We start from the raw sequence: 17,847 nt of genomic DNA, 5'->3' as shown, positions 1-17,847 counted from the left end.
TTTTTGATGGTAAAATTAATTGAAGCAGGATGGAAATCGTTTCTCGAAACAAATTTATAACAGTGTATTTAGTTTTCACTTGGGTAGGCCATTCATTCCACAATTCAATGTTAAAAGCAAGCAGAATTTGAAGTACTTTTGAACAGCATTCATCATATCATCAAATGTATAGAGAATGTTTGTACAAATGTTTGTTCAAAAATACATAGAGTATGGACAGTTTTAGTCCTATAGAAAGGGTATTCCCTGACGGCAGTAGCCTCATTCAGAAGGATAATGCACCCTTACACACTGCAAAAAATGGTTCAAGAATGGTTTGAGGAACACAACAACGAGTTTGAGGTGTTGATTTGGCCTCCAAATTCTCAAGATCTCAATCCAATCAAGCATCAGTGGAATGTTTGTCCGATGCATGGAGGTCTCACCTCCTAACTTACAAGACTTAAAGGATCTACTACTGACAGCTTGGTGCCAGATAACACATCATACCTTCAGAGGTCTACCAAAGTCCATGCCTCCACAGGCCAGGTCTGTTTTGGTGGCAAAGGGTGGTCATAAAGTTATGACTGATCAGTGTATGTATCTGAAAGTAAATTAAATGAAAGTGTTATGGAACCTTAGAAAGGGGATATATTCGATTTCAAATAAAAAAACAATGCTTGTATTAGATCTAGAGAAACAAATGCACATTTATGTCAGAACATTTTCACTTTTAGATAGAAAGCAATGCAGCCTAAACCCAAATATAAAGCAACATCTTGGAGTCATTTTTATGTCAGCAGCCCAGGCATGGACAGTTGTGTTATGAAAATTGCAGCAAATGTAATGTAATACAGGACGGAGGGCTGGGAGGAATTTATACATGTCATTGATATATCTTTTCACAGTGACACTAAACTGATGAAGAAGAAGTTGGAAATGAAGCGACTGGAAAGGCTTGATGCAATGAGTAAGAATACAATGGATAAAGCAGCTCAAGAGAGGTATTTTTGTGTCTTACTATTTCTGAACATTTCTCAAACAAAAATGGAATGTCAGGGCAAGCAGGAATTCACACATTAAAGCTTCACTTCAAATACCAGGACTTTACAACACTATTCTAAAGCAGTGGTCCCCAACCTTTTTGGCATCAGGGACCGGTTTCATGGCAGCCAATTTTCCCAGAGACCAGGGGGATGTTTGGTTCATGGGATATTCATGGAGTTTGTCCTCAGCCCCCCTATACAGCACAGCCCCCCTTTAGATTACAGTGCCCCTTTACAGTGCAGTCCCCTTTACATTTCAGTGCCCCTTTACATTAATGTAACAGGGACTGCTCTGTAAAGGGAACACTGTGATGTAAAGGAGACTGCTCTGTAAAGGGGGCACTGTAATGTAGAAGGGGCTGTGATGTAAAGGGGGCTGCACTGTAATATAAAGGGGACTGCACTGTAAATGGGCACTGTATTGATTACAATGCTCCTTTACAATGCTGTCCCCTTTATATTACAGTGCCCCTAGCAATCACAGGCTCTTCCATCACAGTGCCCCTGCAGTCTGCCCCCCCCCCCCCTCCTCTCTCCACATTCTAATCTCTGCTTCCCCTGCTTAGGACTCCTGCCTTTGGCAGGGCATAGGCTGTGCTCAGTGCTTGTTAATAATATTTTTTACTTTTAAAAAAGATTTAACTGATATCCTGATCAACACTTGAGACCACTCTTTGACAATATCGCATCTTTTACCAGAAATATTTTCAGGTTTTAGCAGAACCAATGTTTGTGCTCTGGTGCCACACAACTTTGGCAGTGTGTCCTCTCCACTCCAGCTCCTCCTGCCCCCGTTCAGCTGATAGGATGATATGGTTGGCTGGGCGAGTCGAGGAGCTGGGAGAGGACACACAGGCATGGCCGCACAGCAGGTGGTGAGTGGCAACTGTGGTCTATTAGCCCTGTGCAGACCCCACTCACCTCCCGCTCTGCGGCAAGGTCATCAATAGGTCATGGACAGGCAGCAGTCCACAGTCCAGGGTTGGGGACCCCTGTTTTAAAGGAGTTACTTGTCTCTAGATGCTCTATTACAGAGTTAGGCAAACTTAAAGAGGTGGAAATCTATCTGAACAACATGGGAGAAGCCAATGAACACTGGGCACAGAGTTGCCTCCTCACACCTCACACCTTAAACCTCTAAATACCGTACTACTGCGTTGCAATCGTATGCATTGCCTGGCAATCATGGGTTTAAATCAGGTGGTGAGGAGGCAACATATCACCTCCTCACCACCTGACAAACACACTTGGATCGCTTTGCAGAGGTGAATCCCCTGTTGCTTTTGGTGGGTGTTACAGCCTTCCTAGTCAATTAAATGGGACCACGCTGCAAGCTCCCCACAACTGTATGCTTCTGCGGGGGGTCCAATGGGTTAAACCTGGAGGTGAGAAAGCAATACCACGCTGCCTGTTTCAAAATCTTGTTTGCTACTTTCAATGTGTATAAGAGGGGAATTCTTCTCCCTCTATCCCCACTACCATCCTCCTTTGATTTATATAGAGAGTGAGGGAAAAAAAGGGGGGGGGGAAGGGCCAAATTTTCCTTTTACCCCTCCCTCCTCTCTTCCCTTATCCCCATCTCCCTCATAGGACATGGGTAATGGAGAGAGAACATCAGGGGACAAATAATAGAGGAAAAATAGTCACGGGTAAGAAGAAAATAGTATAGTTAAATAATAGGATTCATAAGGGGGTAATGCAGGTTATAGGGGGGTAGATAACTCCCCTCCCTTTTTTTTTTCCTTTTCTCTTTCACAACATGAAGGTGGATAACACTGAAGTAGAGAGGTTAGATTCTCTCTCCTTGAAAGTAAAAGATAAATAGACACGGGTTAAGTGGGGATATTGATTTTGAAAATGTCCCCCTCCTTCCCATTTACTGCCCCCTCCCTTTTTTGTAATGTAGATTGCCTATGAGAACTAAGAGGATAAGCCGTGGTGTAGATATATTTATTTATTTAATTATTCTTGAATTCAAACGCATGTTAAGGATCGATTCAGTTAAGTACCTAATGTAAATCTCTTTTTATGTATTTATGTGAACCTTGAAAATGTTGAGTATTATTGTGAATGATTTGCAAAGTGTTTTGCAAAGTATGTAAAAAAATAATTAAATGTGAAAAATGTAATAAAAAAAATGAAAATAAAAATCTTGTTTGCTGCACTCCACAAGGTTGCAGGGCATTTGCAGAGCAGTCTCATTCAATTGAATAGGTCATGCTTGGCAGGTGCCACACCCACCAACCATGACAGGATGTGACATGTGCACACCCCTGGCCACTGCATTTAAAGGTAGTGCGGTTGGGGTTTTTAACCACCCCCCCAAGCTGCAAATGTAAGTAAACCCTTACTGTTCTGAGCCCCCTAAAAAGGCTGCTTTCACACTAATGTGCTGTGTTTTACCCACACCGCGGGTGCAGCTACACTGCATTTGCAGAACTGTTGCTCTCTAACTCGAGTATCCAGGGTCTTGCCATTAATGATGACTAGGGGAAAAATTCTCCCTTCATACCAACAATATGAGTTTCTATTTATGGGACTTACAGTCATCCCTACAGTGATTGCTAAAGACTATCCAGGAATGCGGCCACTTCTCTGGATTCTGTGTAAACTGGGAAAAATCCATAATTTTTCCTCTAGATATGGGAATTTTCCTACACATCCCAAGTTGTCCACTATAAGTTGTTAATAGTTTTACATACTTGGGTAGTATTGTCCAACAACAGTTCCAACGTTATTTTTAGAACAGTTTAGTCCCCCTTATTGCCAAAGGATCTTTTTTTTTTTTTTTTTTTTTTTTTAAATAACAAACATATCATACCTACCTCCACTGTGCAACTCAGGTTTTGAACAGAGTGGCCCTGATCGTGCATTTCTGGGGTCCCCCGGCAGCTCTCCCGGCTCCTCCCCGCAACAGACAACCCCCTAGGAGACGCGTACTCCCGGGGGGTTACCTTGCGGGCACGCTCCCGAGTCCATAATTTGCGTCCACAGACACGAATAGGGTTGTAAACTCTCGTGTTTTTTTACCTTAATGCATAAGATGCATTAAGGTGAAAAAACACAAGGGTTTACAACCCCTTTAAGACTATCCTTTGCATGTGGTTTAACTATAATGGGTAGAGCAAATATTTTTAAAATGATCTTTTTGCCACGTTTCCTTTTTTGCTTCCAAGAACTTGCCTCTATACTATTGTCTTTCATCTGGTGAGGTAAATCTGCAAAAGATAACAAAAGATACTTTGCAATTACCGATGTCAGAAGGAGGCTTATGCCGCGTACACACGAGCGGACTGTATGGCATACTTAGTTCGTCATACAATCCGACGGACAGTCCGTCGTACTTTCCACTGAACGGACTTGACCACACACGGATGCACAAACAGTCCGTCGAAAGCTTGCGCGATGACGTGTACAGCACGTATGACGGGACTAGAAATAGGAAGTCCAAGACACAGCAAAGCACCCTTCTGCCGTGTAAATCCTTTCTGGGCATGCGCCATTCTTAGTCCGTCGAACTAGCATACTGACGACCGTACTGTCCGCTGAAACCAAAGTACGACGGACAGAATTTCGAAAAAACCGAAATACTTAGTACGCCAGACTGCACGCTGAAAAAGTCCGCTGAAGCCCACACACGAGCGGATTGTCCGCTGAAATGTGTTTCGACGGACTAAGTACGCCAAATGCCGCGTACACACGAGCGGACTGTATGGCGTACTTAGTTCGTCATATAATCCGACGGACAGTCCGTCGTACTTTTGACTGAACGGACTTGACCACACACGGATGCACAAACAGTCCGTCGAAAGCTTGCGCGATGACGTGTACAGCACGTACGACGGGACTAGAAATAGGAAGTCCAAGGCACAGCAAAGCACCCTTCCGCCGTGTAAATCCTTTCTGGGCATGCGCCATTCTTAGTCCGTCGAACTAGCATACTGACGACCGTACTGTCCGCTGAAACCAAAGTACGACGGACAGAATTTCGAAAAAAACTAAATACTTAGTACGCCAGACTGCACGCTGAAAAAGTCCGCTGAAGCCCACACACGAGCGGATTGTCCGCTGAAATGTGTTTCGACGGACTAAGTACGCCAAATGCCGCGTACACACGAGCGGACTGTATGGCGTACTTAGTTCGTCATACAATCCGACGGACAGTCCGTCGTACTTTCGACTGAACGGACTTGACCACACACGGATGCACAAACAGTCCGTCGAAAGCTTGCACGATGACGTGTACAGCACGTACGACGGGACTAGAAATAGGAAGTCCAAGACACAGCAAAGCACCCTTCCGCCGTGTAAATCCTTTCTGGGCATGCGCCATTCCTAGTCCGCCATACTGACGAGCGGATTGTCCGCTGAAACCAAAGTACGACGGACAGAATTTCGAAAAATCCGAAATTCTTAGTACGCCGGACTGCACGCTGAAAAAGTCAGCTGAAGCCCACACACAAGCGGATTGTCCGCTGAAATGTGTTTCGACGGACTAAGTACGCCATACAGTCCGCTCGTGTGTACGCGGCAATACAGTCCGCTCGTGTGTACGCGGCATTAGTGCTTCACAACTTACCCACACCCACTAGTAGTCCTTCCCTAAAAAAAATAATGCAGCTACTGCTTTGGAATCCACAATCCTTACATCCCAGGAATAACTAAACAACGGCATAGTCCCTGCGTGGGCAGAATCCTCTATTACAGCATAATATGAAACTTTTGTCAATGACGATACAATTTCGTATAACCCAGTTAGCTGCTCCAGAAGATGACGTGGTCTTCTCTTCTAATGCCCCATTGTGGCACAACCCGCAGCTGCTTGAATTTTCCTTTGGGGTTGATAGCCTTTTTTGGGTGTGCCATTCTGTGAAATATATGTCACATTTGTATGGTAGGGGCATTTTCAAATCCTTGTGAAAAGTTGCTGTGAAACTTAGGCCGCGTACACACGCGGGGACTGTTCGCTCAACTTTGTCCGCTGAACAGTGTTTCGGCGGACAGTCCGCTCGTGTGTGGGCTTCAGCGGACAGTTTTAGCGGACAGTCGGACGAACAAAGTTTTTCGGAAATTCCGTAAAACTATCCGCTGAAACTTGGTTTGAGCGGACAGTCCGCCCGTGTGTAGGCTTGTTCGTCAAACTAAGTTCCGCGCATGCTCAGAAAGGATTTACACGGCGAAGGTTGCATTGCAGTGTATAGGACGTCGTATTTCTAGTCCCGTCATACGTGCCATTCACGTCATCGCGCAAGTTTCAGCGGACTGTTCGTTCGTCGTGTGTGGCCAAGTCCGTCCATGCTAATTTTGAGCGGACTGTCCGCTCAAACTGTTTGACAAACAAAGTTGGGCGAACAGTCCCCGCGTGTGTACGCGGCCTAACACTTCTTCAATGTTTATCTCTTTGGTCACCCACAGCTCTCACTGGTTCGTTCTGTTGACCTCCACATCATTACTATATTCTGTAATGGGAGAAGGTCAACAGGAGGAATAAGTAAGGACTGTAGGGATCCCAGGAGCCTAGCACATCTATAAGTGTCAGAATTAGTGTAGATATGAAGATTTCTAAGCATTAAAATGCAGTGGGCAGAGTGGGCAGGTTTCAATATGGACCTCAGCTGCAGTGATTTTTGTACCCTTAATTTCTGCTCAGTGTGACCCTCTGCAGTCCACACAGTTTAGTTCACCACACCTCATTATTGTCACACCAACCATAAATAAAGAAATTGTGACAAAACCACTATACATATTATTTAAGTATTATAAATGAATTGCAATTAAATAAAATATTGAAGGACAATTAAAAAAAATATATAATAATAAATTATATATCTATAAAAGTATACTGTAGTCTTAGTTTTCTGGAATTCCTTCCTATTATTATATTGCTGGAAGACAGTAAAAACCAGTGGAAGAAATTCTAGAAATGACATTAAATTAAAGTTGATTTGATGCAGTTAAATAGAGTTTGAACATTCAGAAGTAATTGCAAAATTAGTAATATATATTTTTTTATATGTTTACAGGTTAAAAAAGGAAATAAACAACTCACACATCCAAGAGGTGGTGCAAGTCTTGCAAATGGTGAGTTTTACTCTCTAATGTACAGAATTTTTGTATTTTTTTTAAAACTACAAACCAGAGCTAATTCCAAATGTTACAAGGCTTACAGTATTGGACTTGGCAATGCCTGGTGAAAAGCTTTTGCCATAATTTCTAAATAGTTATAAACCAGATTGGAACTTTACGTTAGGTATAAAATTAGGGATAAATTGGGGTGAGGGAAATTAAGAGGTTTTGCCATTCCAATGAAAATTATATTGAAGGTATATAGGGGAAAGCTAAAACTTGCTGTTGCCCACCGTCACTATGATCCTTGTACTTCTAGTGCCTCTAAACACTGGAGAAAATTGTAGTGACAATTTAGTTCAGTTTTTGATGTGTTAAAACTACAGTATGGTTACATGACCTGCTGTACAATTCCGAAGCTGAAAAACTTTAAGGGAATATGACATGAAAGAAAAACAGCTGCAGGTAAGTGAAGACACCTACATGTGCTTTAACAGCTTCCCAATCCCTTATGGCTAAATCTTGTGGTCCATGGCCAGTTGCAACCAGCAAAAGCTCTGGCACTCCCATTCAATTTCTGCAATTTATATATACAGTACATCAAGTTTTTTTTTTCACAACAGATTCTCTTTGATTAATTTAGATAAGTGTGAAACCCACAAACCACACCAAGGAGTGTAAAGTATGATGCTACGCTAATCTTTGAGAGTAGTTTGCACTACAAAGCCAAAAATACATTAATAGCAAGGTTAATGGGAAGTGAACACATTCCTGCTAAAAGGGTCCAGGAACACACAAGAATTTCAAATTTAAACATGGCGGCTGAATATATACCATACACAGAGGTAAATAAAGAAAATGGCATGAAGCTCAATCAATATATATTTTGTAGTTGGGGTGCATAATGGGAAGATCAAGTCACAGAGAAAATGCACAAAACAAAATTGCACCTTTTAGGAGGAACTTAATCTTAACTTCTTCATTTTAATGTGTGTCCCACTGATGGTTCTCCAATAATTTAAAGTAGGTAAATCTTGGGCACATGTTGTCAAAAAGGATATTGAAGAACTGGAGAAAGTGCAGAGAAGAGCAACCAGACTTATAAGAGGCATTGAGGAGCTCAGCTATGAGGAAAAAATGAGTTGAACTAAATGTATTCTCTCTTAAGAAAAGGCAATTAATGAGGGAAGTGATCAACATGTTACACAGTTACACAGTTACACAGTTACACAGTTAGTCAGGTTGAAAAAAGACACAAGTCCATCCAGTTCAACCTTAAAAACAAATAAATAAAAAAAAAAAAAAAAATAATCGTACAATCCAGATACCCAATTTTATGCCCACAATTGATCCAGAGGAAGGCGAAAAAAAAACCCAGCAGAGCATGCTCCAATTTGCTACAGCAGGGGAAAAAAATTCCTTCCTGATCCCCCAATAGGCGATCGGATTTTCCCTGGATCAACTTTACCTATGTTAGTACCTAGTTATATTATGTACCATCAGGAAAGTATCCAAGCCTTTCTTAAAGCAATCTACTGAACTGGCCAGAACCACCTCTGGCGGGAGTCTATTCCACATTTTCACAGCTCTAACTGTGAAGAAACCTTTCCGTACTTGAAGATGAAATCTCTTTTCCTCTAGACGTAAAGAGTGCCCCCATGTCCTCTGGGTTGACCGTACAGAGAACAACTCAACACCAAGTTCACTATATGGACCCCTAATGTATTTGAACATGTTGATCATATCCCCCCTTAATCTCCTCTTCTCAAGAGTGAATAAATTTAGTTCCTCTAATCTCTCCTCATAGCTGAGTTCCTCCATGCCTCTTATCAGTTTGGTTGCCCTTCTCTGCACTTTCTCCAGTTCCCCGATATCCTTTTTGAGAACTGGTGCCCAAAACTGAACAGCATATTCCAGGTGAGGTCTTACTAATGATTTGAATAGGGGCAAAATTATATCTCTTTCTCTGGAGTCCATACCTCTCTTAATACAAGAAAGGACTTTGCTCGCTTTGCAAACAGCAGCTTGGCATTGCATGTTGTTATTGAGCTTATGGTCTACCAAAACCCCCAGATCCTTCTCCACTATGGATTCCCCCAGTTGTACTCCCCCTAGCATGTATGATGCATGCATATTCTTAGGCCCCAAGTGCATAACTTTACATTTATCAACATTAAACCTCATCTGCCACATAGTCGCCCAATTAGACAGTGTATTGAGGTTGGCTTGTAAATTGGAGACATCCTGTAAAGACGTTATTCCACTGCATATCTTGGTGTCATCTGCAAAGACAGAAATATTACTTTTGATCCCAGACCCAATATCATTTATAAAGATGTTAAAAAGTAAGGGTCCCAACACTGAACCTTGGGGTACACCACTGATAACCTTAGACCATTCAGAGTAAGAGTCATTAACCACTACTCTCTGAATTCTGTCTTCTAGCCAATTTTCTATCCATTTACAAACTGATATTTCCAAACCAGTAGACTTTACCTTACACATGAGCCGTGTGTGGGGAACTGTATCGAATGCTTTTGTATACTGTAAATATATAAGTAGTCCATATAGAGAACTTGCTATAGAATTATTCATTTTCTGGTCATTAGCGAGGATAGGGGGGACTCTTTACATCTTGAGGAAAAGAGATTAACTTCCACTTTAGGAAAGGCTTCTTCATAGAACTGAAAATGTGGAATAGCCTCCCTCAGGAACTAGTTCCGGCCAGCTCAGTGAAATGGATGCATTTCTAAATGCATAAAATATAACTGGACACAAACATTTATAGGTAATAACACAAGAGATAGTTGATCCAAGGAATATCTGATTGCCCCCTGGGGGATAAGGAGGGATTTTTAGCCCTTGCTGTAGAAAATTGGATAATGCTTTATTGTTTATTTTTGCTTTCCTCTGGACCAGCTGTGGGTATAGGATTTCAAGGTGGTTTGGGACTATTGCACGTGGATTTTCTCTTATTTTCAAGACTTCACAAGTAGACTTGACTGTATGTTTTTTGTTGTTTACTATTTTATTATGTCCAAGTTTTGACTATACGTTTTGGGATAAACACTTCATCTTGAATTTTGATGTATATTGTGTATGAAGTCTTTCATTATGAGTTATGATCATATATAATTTATTACTGAGTTATTGCTATTTGGTTTTGTGCACTTTATAAGTAGTTATTTTTAGATTTTCCTTGTGTCTGAAATACATAAGCGCTGCATCACCCTTTTGCACTAAGCGCACATTTTTTGGGGGTCTAATTTTTGTTTATTAGAGATGAAATCTGGCCACTAACTGATGTGAGGGAGACATTTGCAGATCATATTTTCCAGGTACAGTACTTTTTTTTTAAGGATGCCTCCTTCCTACTGCCACTTAAGCCACTCTGGTTGTGGCTTAAGTGGCAGAGACCAGATTTGTCATGCAGACAGTGGAAAAGATTCAGGGAACTGAATGGCTGGAACAGTGAGTACAGCTATAGCTGCACTACTTAGAGTAAGTTGTTGCTAGCAACTGGCTGAGGAGAACAGATGGTGCTGCCTCTGCTGGTACTGAGCTGTGCAACTTCAGGGTGAGTGGGTAAGCTTTAGACACGTGCAGAGTTAAATATTTTGTTTCGGAATTTTGCTTTCGTCCGAAAAATACATTTATTTAGTTACTTCCGAAAATTTGTTTTTATTTATTTAGTTTTTTGTTCAAAAATTGCATTCGTCCGAAAATCCACATGAATTACGGTCGAATCTTTCTTTGAAGGCTTATGGTGTCTGTCGAATGTATAAAGTAGATTCAACGGAGCTAGTATATAGCATACTTCATGTGAACTTTAGAACCCTATTAAAGTCTATGGGACTCCAACATTCAAAATATAAAGTGCTAATTGCAAAGGCTAATATGCAAGTTACTGTCCTAAAAAGTGATTGGGGACCTGGGTCCTGCCCCAGGGGACATGTATCAATGCAAAAATAAAGTTTTAAAAACGGCCGTTTTTTTGGGAGCAGTGATTTTAATAATGATTAGTGAAACAATAAAAGTGTAATATTTCTTTAAATTTCGTACCTGGGGGGTGTCTATATTATGCCTGTGAAGGGGCGCATGTTTCCCGTGCTTAGAACTGTCCCTGCACAAAGTGTCATTTCTGCAGGAAAAAAAGTCTTTTAAAATCACTCGCGGCTATAATGAATTGTCGGCTCCCGTAATATAAAGAACACTCATTGAAAGTCATTGATAAAAAAAAAAAGCGTGGGGTTCCCCAAAATTCAATTACCAGGCCCTTCAGGTCTGGTATGGATATTAAGGGGAACCCTGCGTCAAATAAAAAAAAAATGACTGATGGGTCTCGTATGGATATTTAGGGGGAACCCCACGTCAATTTTTTTTTAAATTTGATAATATCCATACCAGACCTGAAGGGCCTGGTAATTGAATTTGGGGGAACCCCACACTTTTTTTTTTTTTTATCAATGACTTTCAATGAGTGTTCTCTGTATTACGGGAGCCGACAATTCATTATAGCTGCGAGTGATTTTAAAAGACTTTTTTTCCTGCAGAAATGACACTTTGTGCAGGGACAGTTCTAAGCACGGAAAACATGCGCCCCTTCACAGGCATACTATAGACACCCCCCAGGTACGAAATTTAAAGGAATATTACACGTTTATTGTTTCACTTTAATCATTATTAAAATCACTGCTCCTGAAAAAAAATTACATTTTTAAAACTTTTTTTTGCATTGATCCATGTCCCCTGGGGCAGGACCCAGATCCACAGACACTTTTTAGAACAGTAACTTGCATATTAGCCTTTAAAATTAGCACTTTAGAATCTTTTCTCTCTGTCAATTCTTTTCTCTCTATGTCGAATATTTTCTCTCTGTCGAATATTTTCTCTATATAATCTTGGACTAATAGAGGTAAGGTTAGGCACATTCGACCACAGGTTCAGTAGACACAGATTGTTATTGCCAGAGTCACGTCGAATCTCCTATTCTATATCGAACTGTTGTAACAACGAAAACGATAATAAAGCATTTATTTATGTTGGATCTTTCATTTTTCGGATTCTGCACTTTCATAGTTTCATAGTTTGTAAGGTTGAATAAAGACACCAGTCCATCCAGTTCAACCTGAGTGAGTGTCTACAATTGTCCCTATCCCTGTACATTGCACACTCACATCAGTCCCTACCCTCAAGGAGCCCACAATCCAAGGTCCCCATTCATATACTAGGGCCAATTTTGGACAGAAGCCAATCAACCTACCTGCATGTCTTTGGATTGTGGGAGGAAACCAGAGTGCCTGGAGGAAACCCATGCAGGCACAGGGAGAACATGCAAACTCCAAGCAGGTAGTGTCGTGGTTGGGATTTGAACCAGCAACCCTTCTAACTGCTAGGCGAGAGTGCTAACCACTACACCACTGTGCCACCCAGTGTCAAAACAAAAATGAAAAATACCTGAAATTCGGACGAAAATGCATTCGGACGAAAAAGAATGCGCATGTCTAGTAAGCTTGGTACTAGTATTTTAACTAGGCCAGAGGTATTGAACTTAAATTAAAAGATGTCCAGTCAGAACAATGTTCTTCCAACAGAGGTATATAAGAAGTCATTCAGTCTATCAAAAAATAAGCACTTTCTGCAACATTTCAATAATATTTATTGTCAATTTTAAGTGTGCTCCTTACATCAGGTGTCCCCAATAGAGTTGCCAATATATAAGGGGCCCCCATGAGGTTGTCCCCCTATATCCCATTTTCCCATTAGAGTGCTCCCGTACCTTTTAGCACTCGGCAGTCAGAGGGCAGAAAATAGGACGTGAAGCAGGTGCAGGTCTGGATGGAGTAAATTTTAGCATTGTATGCTTAGTGATTAGAACTTCTGCCTTGCAGCACTGAAGTCCTCAATTCAAATCCTACATGTAATTTAGGGGATCTCCCTGTGCTCGTGTGGATGGGTTTCCTCCCACATTCCAAAGACATGCTGTTAGGTTGATTGGCTCCTGTCTAAGATGGCCCTAAATGTGTGTGTGGGTATGTATGCATATGAGATAGGAACCTTAGACTGTAAGCTCCTGGAGTGTGGGGACTGGTATGAATGTACAGTATGTAAAGTGCTGCATTAATTATCAGAGCTTTATAAATACCTGTAATAATGGTTAGTCTCATTTATAGACCATATATTTTTGTTAAGTGGTGTACTTTTTTAGGAAATGTAACAATATGTTTATCTTATGTACAGTAAGAATGAATAATTGGTAAATCCAGTTTACCAACAGTCTCTGTCAGGAACCATTAATCAGACAGAGGCAGAAAATGCAGTTAAAATCACACCTTTTAATATAATGGTAAAAATAGTACAAATAGTCAATGTAGTCAAAACATAGCCAGGGTATGGTAGCAAAAGTGGGTAGTCAGAACAAGCCAGTAATCAGGAAGCCAGAGATCAGTGTAGTCGGAGGCAGCAGACAGGATCAGGAACCAGAAAGGACATCAGCCAGGCAAGTCTTCAACAGGAACACAGCAGAGAGTCTCCAGATATGTTTGACCAAGGCAAAGGCATGGAAGAAATGGACCAGACAGTTAAAATAGCCAGAAGGGCCTGGCTGTAGGCTGGACTGACAAGCAGGAAATGATCACCAGATGAGCCACTGTGGAACAATGGCAATTAACGGACAGCTGAACAACCTGAGCACTGAGAAGGGAGGGCTGAGAGCCCAGCCCTGACAGTACCCTCTCCTCAATGACCCCTCCCCCTCCAAGGGCCACCATATTTGAGGGGAAAACGTCTATGGAAAGCACGGAGGAGGACAGGAGCAAGTATATCTGAGGATGAGAGCCAAGAATGTTCCTCCAGACCGTACCCTTTCCAATGAACCAGGTACTGTATGCGCTCACTTAATGCGGGTTGATGATAGATTGTATCTCATACTCATGGTTCTCATGAGGCTGTGAAACGGTTGCACACCAAAGGTTTTAATAAGGAGACATGGAATACATTCAAAGGTATAATGCATAAGCCACTGGGTTGATCTTACCGAGAATACAGAAAGGCCCAATAAACCATGGTGCCAGTTTCAGTGAGGGAAAATGGATGCCAGTTCTTTGGATGTGGGCAACTTCTCCAGTGGAATACAATGAAAAATTTTTGAGAACCAGTCAAACACCATGAGAATAACTGTGTTGCCCTGGAAGTTGGGTAACTCCACAATAAAATCCATATACAGGTGGGTCCAAGGCCTCTCTCCATTGGATATGGGTTGCAGGAGGCCCACTGGTGTTGTGGTGTCTTACACTGAGCACTCACAGAACAAACGGCTATGAAGGCGGTCACATCAGAGTGGAGACTAGGCCACCAGAATTGTTGAGAAATAGTCCAAATTAGTTTATTCTTTCCTGGGTGGCCAGCTGCCTTAGGAGAATGGTAAGTTTGGAGCAAAGCAGAGCAAAGCAGTGTGGAGATTCTGGGGGACAAAGCAGCCATCACCAGGTTTTTCGGGAGGAGAATGGATCTGATTGGCAAGAATTCTGTCACCCAAAGGTGAAGTGAGACTAGTGAGAACAGTGGCCAGAATACAATCACAGGAACAGTAACCGACTCCATCTTTGGAAGCGGAGGAAAACTGTCACGACAATGCATCAGCCCTTACATTCTAAGTACCGGGTAAGAATGAGACTATGTAATTGAAGCTTGACAAAAAAAAAAGAGCCTATTGCACCATTCTGGGAGATAAGCATTTTGCCTCAGACAAGAATGTGAGATTCTTATGGTCTGTCAAAATGAGGACCGGCACAGTGGTACCTTCGAGGAGATGCCTCCATTCTTTCAGAGCTAAAATGATAGCTGACACTTCTCTGTCTCCAATCTGGTAATTGCGATCCACAGGTAGTGATGGACGAACTTCCGACGGGACGTTTCGCGAACGCGGACCGCAAACACGGCTGATAGTTCGCGAACCGTAACGTTCGCGGCGGGCCCCATTGACTTCAATGGGAGGCGAACTTTGCAAACCTACAGGTCAAATTTGCAGCCACAAAATAATTACTAGCTGTGCAAACATAGTTCCACCACATGGCCAATGACATAACACATATATGAGGTGAATCTGGGATTGACAACTACAAGCATTCTTTTTTTTATATGTGAAATTGTTGTGACAATTCAGGACTGTGGAGCGCATGAAGGCAATGGAGGAGAGGGAAGGTCAGGGTAGGCAAAAAAGAGGGTGCAGGAGATGATCACCAGCAGCATGACATACAGCAATGACACCTGCACCGTGATAGAGTCATCTGACACCAGCACCGTGATAGAGAGCACTGACATCAGCAGCGTGACATACAGCAATGACACCTGCGCCGTGATAGAGTAATCTGAAACCAGCAACGTGATAGAGAACACTGACATCAGCAGCATGACATAAAGCACTAACACCAGCACCGTGATATACAGCACTGACAGCAGTACCGTGATAGAGAGCACTGACATCAGCAGCGTGACATAAAGCACTGACACCTGCACCGTGATAGAGTGATCTGACACCAGCACCGTGATAGAGAGCACTGACATCAGCAGCGTGACATAAAGCACTGACACCAGCACCGTGATATACAGCACTGACAGCAGCACCGTGATAGAGAGCACTGACATCAGCAGCGTGACATACAGCAATGACACCTGCACCGTGATAGAGTGATCTGACACCAGCACCGTGATAGAGAGCACTGACATCAGCAGCGTGACATAAAGCACTGACACCAGCACCGTGATATACAGCACTGACACCAGCACCGTGATAGAGAGCACTGACACCTGCACCGTAAGCAGCCCCAGGAGGAAGTCAGCATAGCACAGGGATGGTGGAAGCCCCTCATAATGAGCATAGCACAGGAATGGTGGGAGCCCCTCATAATGAGCATAGCACAGAGATGGTGGGAGCCCCTCATAATATGCACAGCAGAGGTACAGCCCCAGGAGGAAGTCAGCACAGCACAGGGATGGTGGAAGCCCCTCATAATAAGCAGCCCCAGTAGGATGTCAGCATAGCACAGGGATGGTGGGAGCCCCTCATAATAAGCAGCCCCAGGAGGAAGTCAGCACAGCACAGGGATGGTGGGAGCCCCTCATAATGAGCATAGCACAGGGATGGTGGGAGTCCCTCATAATGAGCATAGCACAGGGATGGTGGGAGCCCCTCATAATATGCACAGCAGAGGTACAGCCCCAGGAGGAAGTCAGCACAGCACAGGGATGGTGGGAGCCCCTCATAATAAGCAGCCCCAGGAGGATGTCAGCATAGCACAGGGATGGTGGGAGCCCCTGATAATAAGCAGCCCCAGGAAGAAGTCAGCACAGCACAGGGATGGTGGGAGCCCCTCATAATGAGCATAGCACAGGGATGGTGGGAGCCCCTCATAATGAGCATAGCACAGGGATGGTGGGAGCCCCTCATAATATGCACAGAAGAGGCACAGCCCCAGGAGGAAGTCAGCACAGCACAGGGATGGTGGGAGCCCCTGATAATAAGCAGCCCCAGGAAGAAGTCAGCACAGCACAGGGATGGTTAGAGCCCCTGATAATAAGCAGCCCCAGGAAGAAGTCAGCACAGCACAGGGATGGTGGGAGCCCCTCATAATGAGCATAGCACAGGGATGGTGGGGGCCCCACATAATGAGCATAGCACAGGGATGGTGGGAGCCCCTCATAATATGCACAGCAGAGGTACAGCTCCAGGAGGAGGTCAGCACAGCACAGGGATGGTGAACTTTACAAACCTACAGGTCATATTTGCAGCCACAAAATAATTACTAGCTGTGCACACATAGTCCCACCACATGGCCAATGACATAACACATGTATGAGGTGAATCTGGGATCGACAACTACAAGCATTCTTTTTTTAAATGTGAAATTCTGAAAATTCAGGAATCTTGAGACAATGGAGGCGAGGGAAGGTGAGGGTAGGCAAAGAAGAGGGTGCAGGAGATGATCACCAGCACCAGCACCGTGATATAGAGCACTGACACCTGCACCGTGATAGAGTGATCTGACACCAGCACTGTGACATAACACATGTATGAGGTGAATCTGGGATCGACAACTACAAGCATTCTTTTTTTATATGTGAAATTCTGAAAATTCAGGAATCTTGAGACAATGGAGGCGAGGGAAGGTGAGGGTAGGCAAAGAAGAGGGTGCAGGAGATGATCACCAGCACCAGCACCGTGATATAGAGCACTGACACCTGCACCGTGATAGAGTGATCTGACACCAGCACCGTGACATAACACATGTATGAGGTGAATCTGGGATCGACAACTACAAGCATTCTTTTTTTATATGTGAAATTCTGAAAATTCAGGACTCTTGAGACAATGGAGGTGAGGGAAGGTCAGGGTAGGCAAAGAAGAGGGTGCAGGAGATGATGATCATCACCAGCACCATGATATAGAGCACTGACACCTGCACCGTGATGGAGTGATCTGACACCTGCACCGTGATAGAGTGCACTGACACCAGCACCGAGATATAGAGCACTAACAGCAGCACTGATACCAGCAACTTGCTGCTGGGCCCCAAAAATATGACACCGCTCAACCTCTTCAAACAGGAGGGTACGGGCATATAGTACGGTGTGCTTTTTTTGGACAAGGAAGTGAGCCAAATGAAGAAAGAAGGTCTGTGTGCTCGATTAAAAAAATTGTTTATAGACATATACATGGTCTACTGGTCACATGTGTTGAATTCCTCCGAGATCCATG

General features: G+C 43.1%; 1 protein-coding gene across 2 annotated transcripts in view; it reads left to right on the top strand.

Annotated features, from left to right (window-relative positions):
* Positions 1-17,847, top strand: part of PLCB2 (phospholipase C beta 2) — a 384,423-nt gene that overhangs the window by 350,703 nt on the left and 15,873 nt on the right. For both annotated transcript variants that reach the window (XM_077464867.1, XM_077464866.1), the window contains exons 29-30: positions 888-983; positions 7,049-7,106. In XM_077464867.1, coding sequence (XP_077320993.1) covers positions 888-983; positions 7,049-7,106 — 154 coding nt within the window. The remainder of the gene's footprint in view (positions 1-887; positions 984-7,048; positions 7,107-17,847) is intronic.

The sequence above is a fragment of the Lithobates pipiens genome, unplaced genomic scaffold, assembly GCF_037356315.1.
Source record: "Lithobates pipiens isolate NorthernLeopardFrog02 unplaced genomic scaffold, aLitPip1_a1.2 Scaffold_30, whole genome shotgun sequence".
NCBI lineage: Eukaryota > Metazoa > Chordata > Amphibia > Anura > Ranidae > Lithobates > Lithobates pipiens.
The sequence above is the reverse complement of the archived record's forward strand: the minus strand, read 5'-3'. Positions and strand labels throughout refer to the sequence as shown.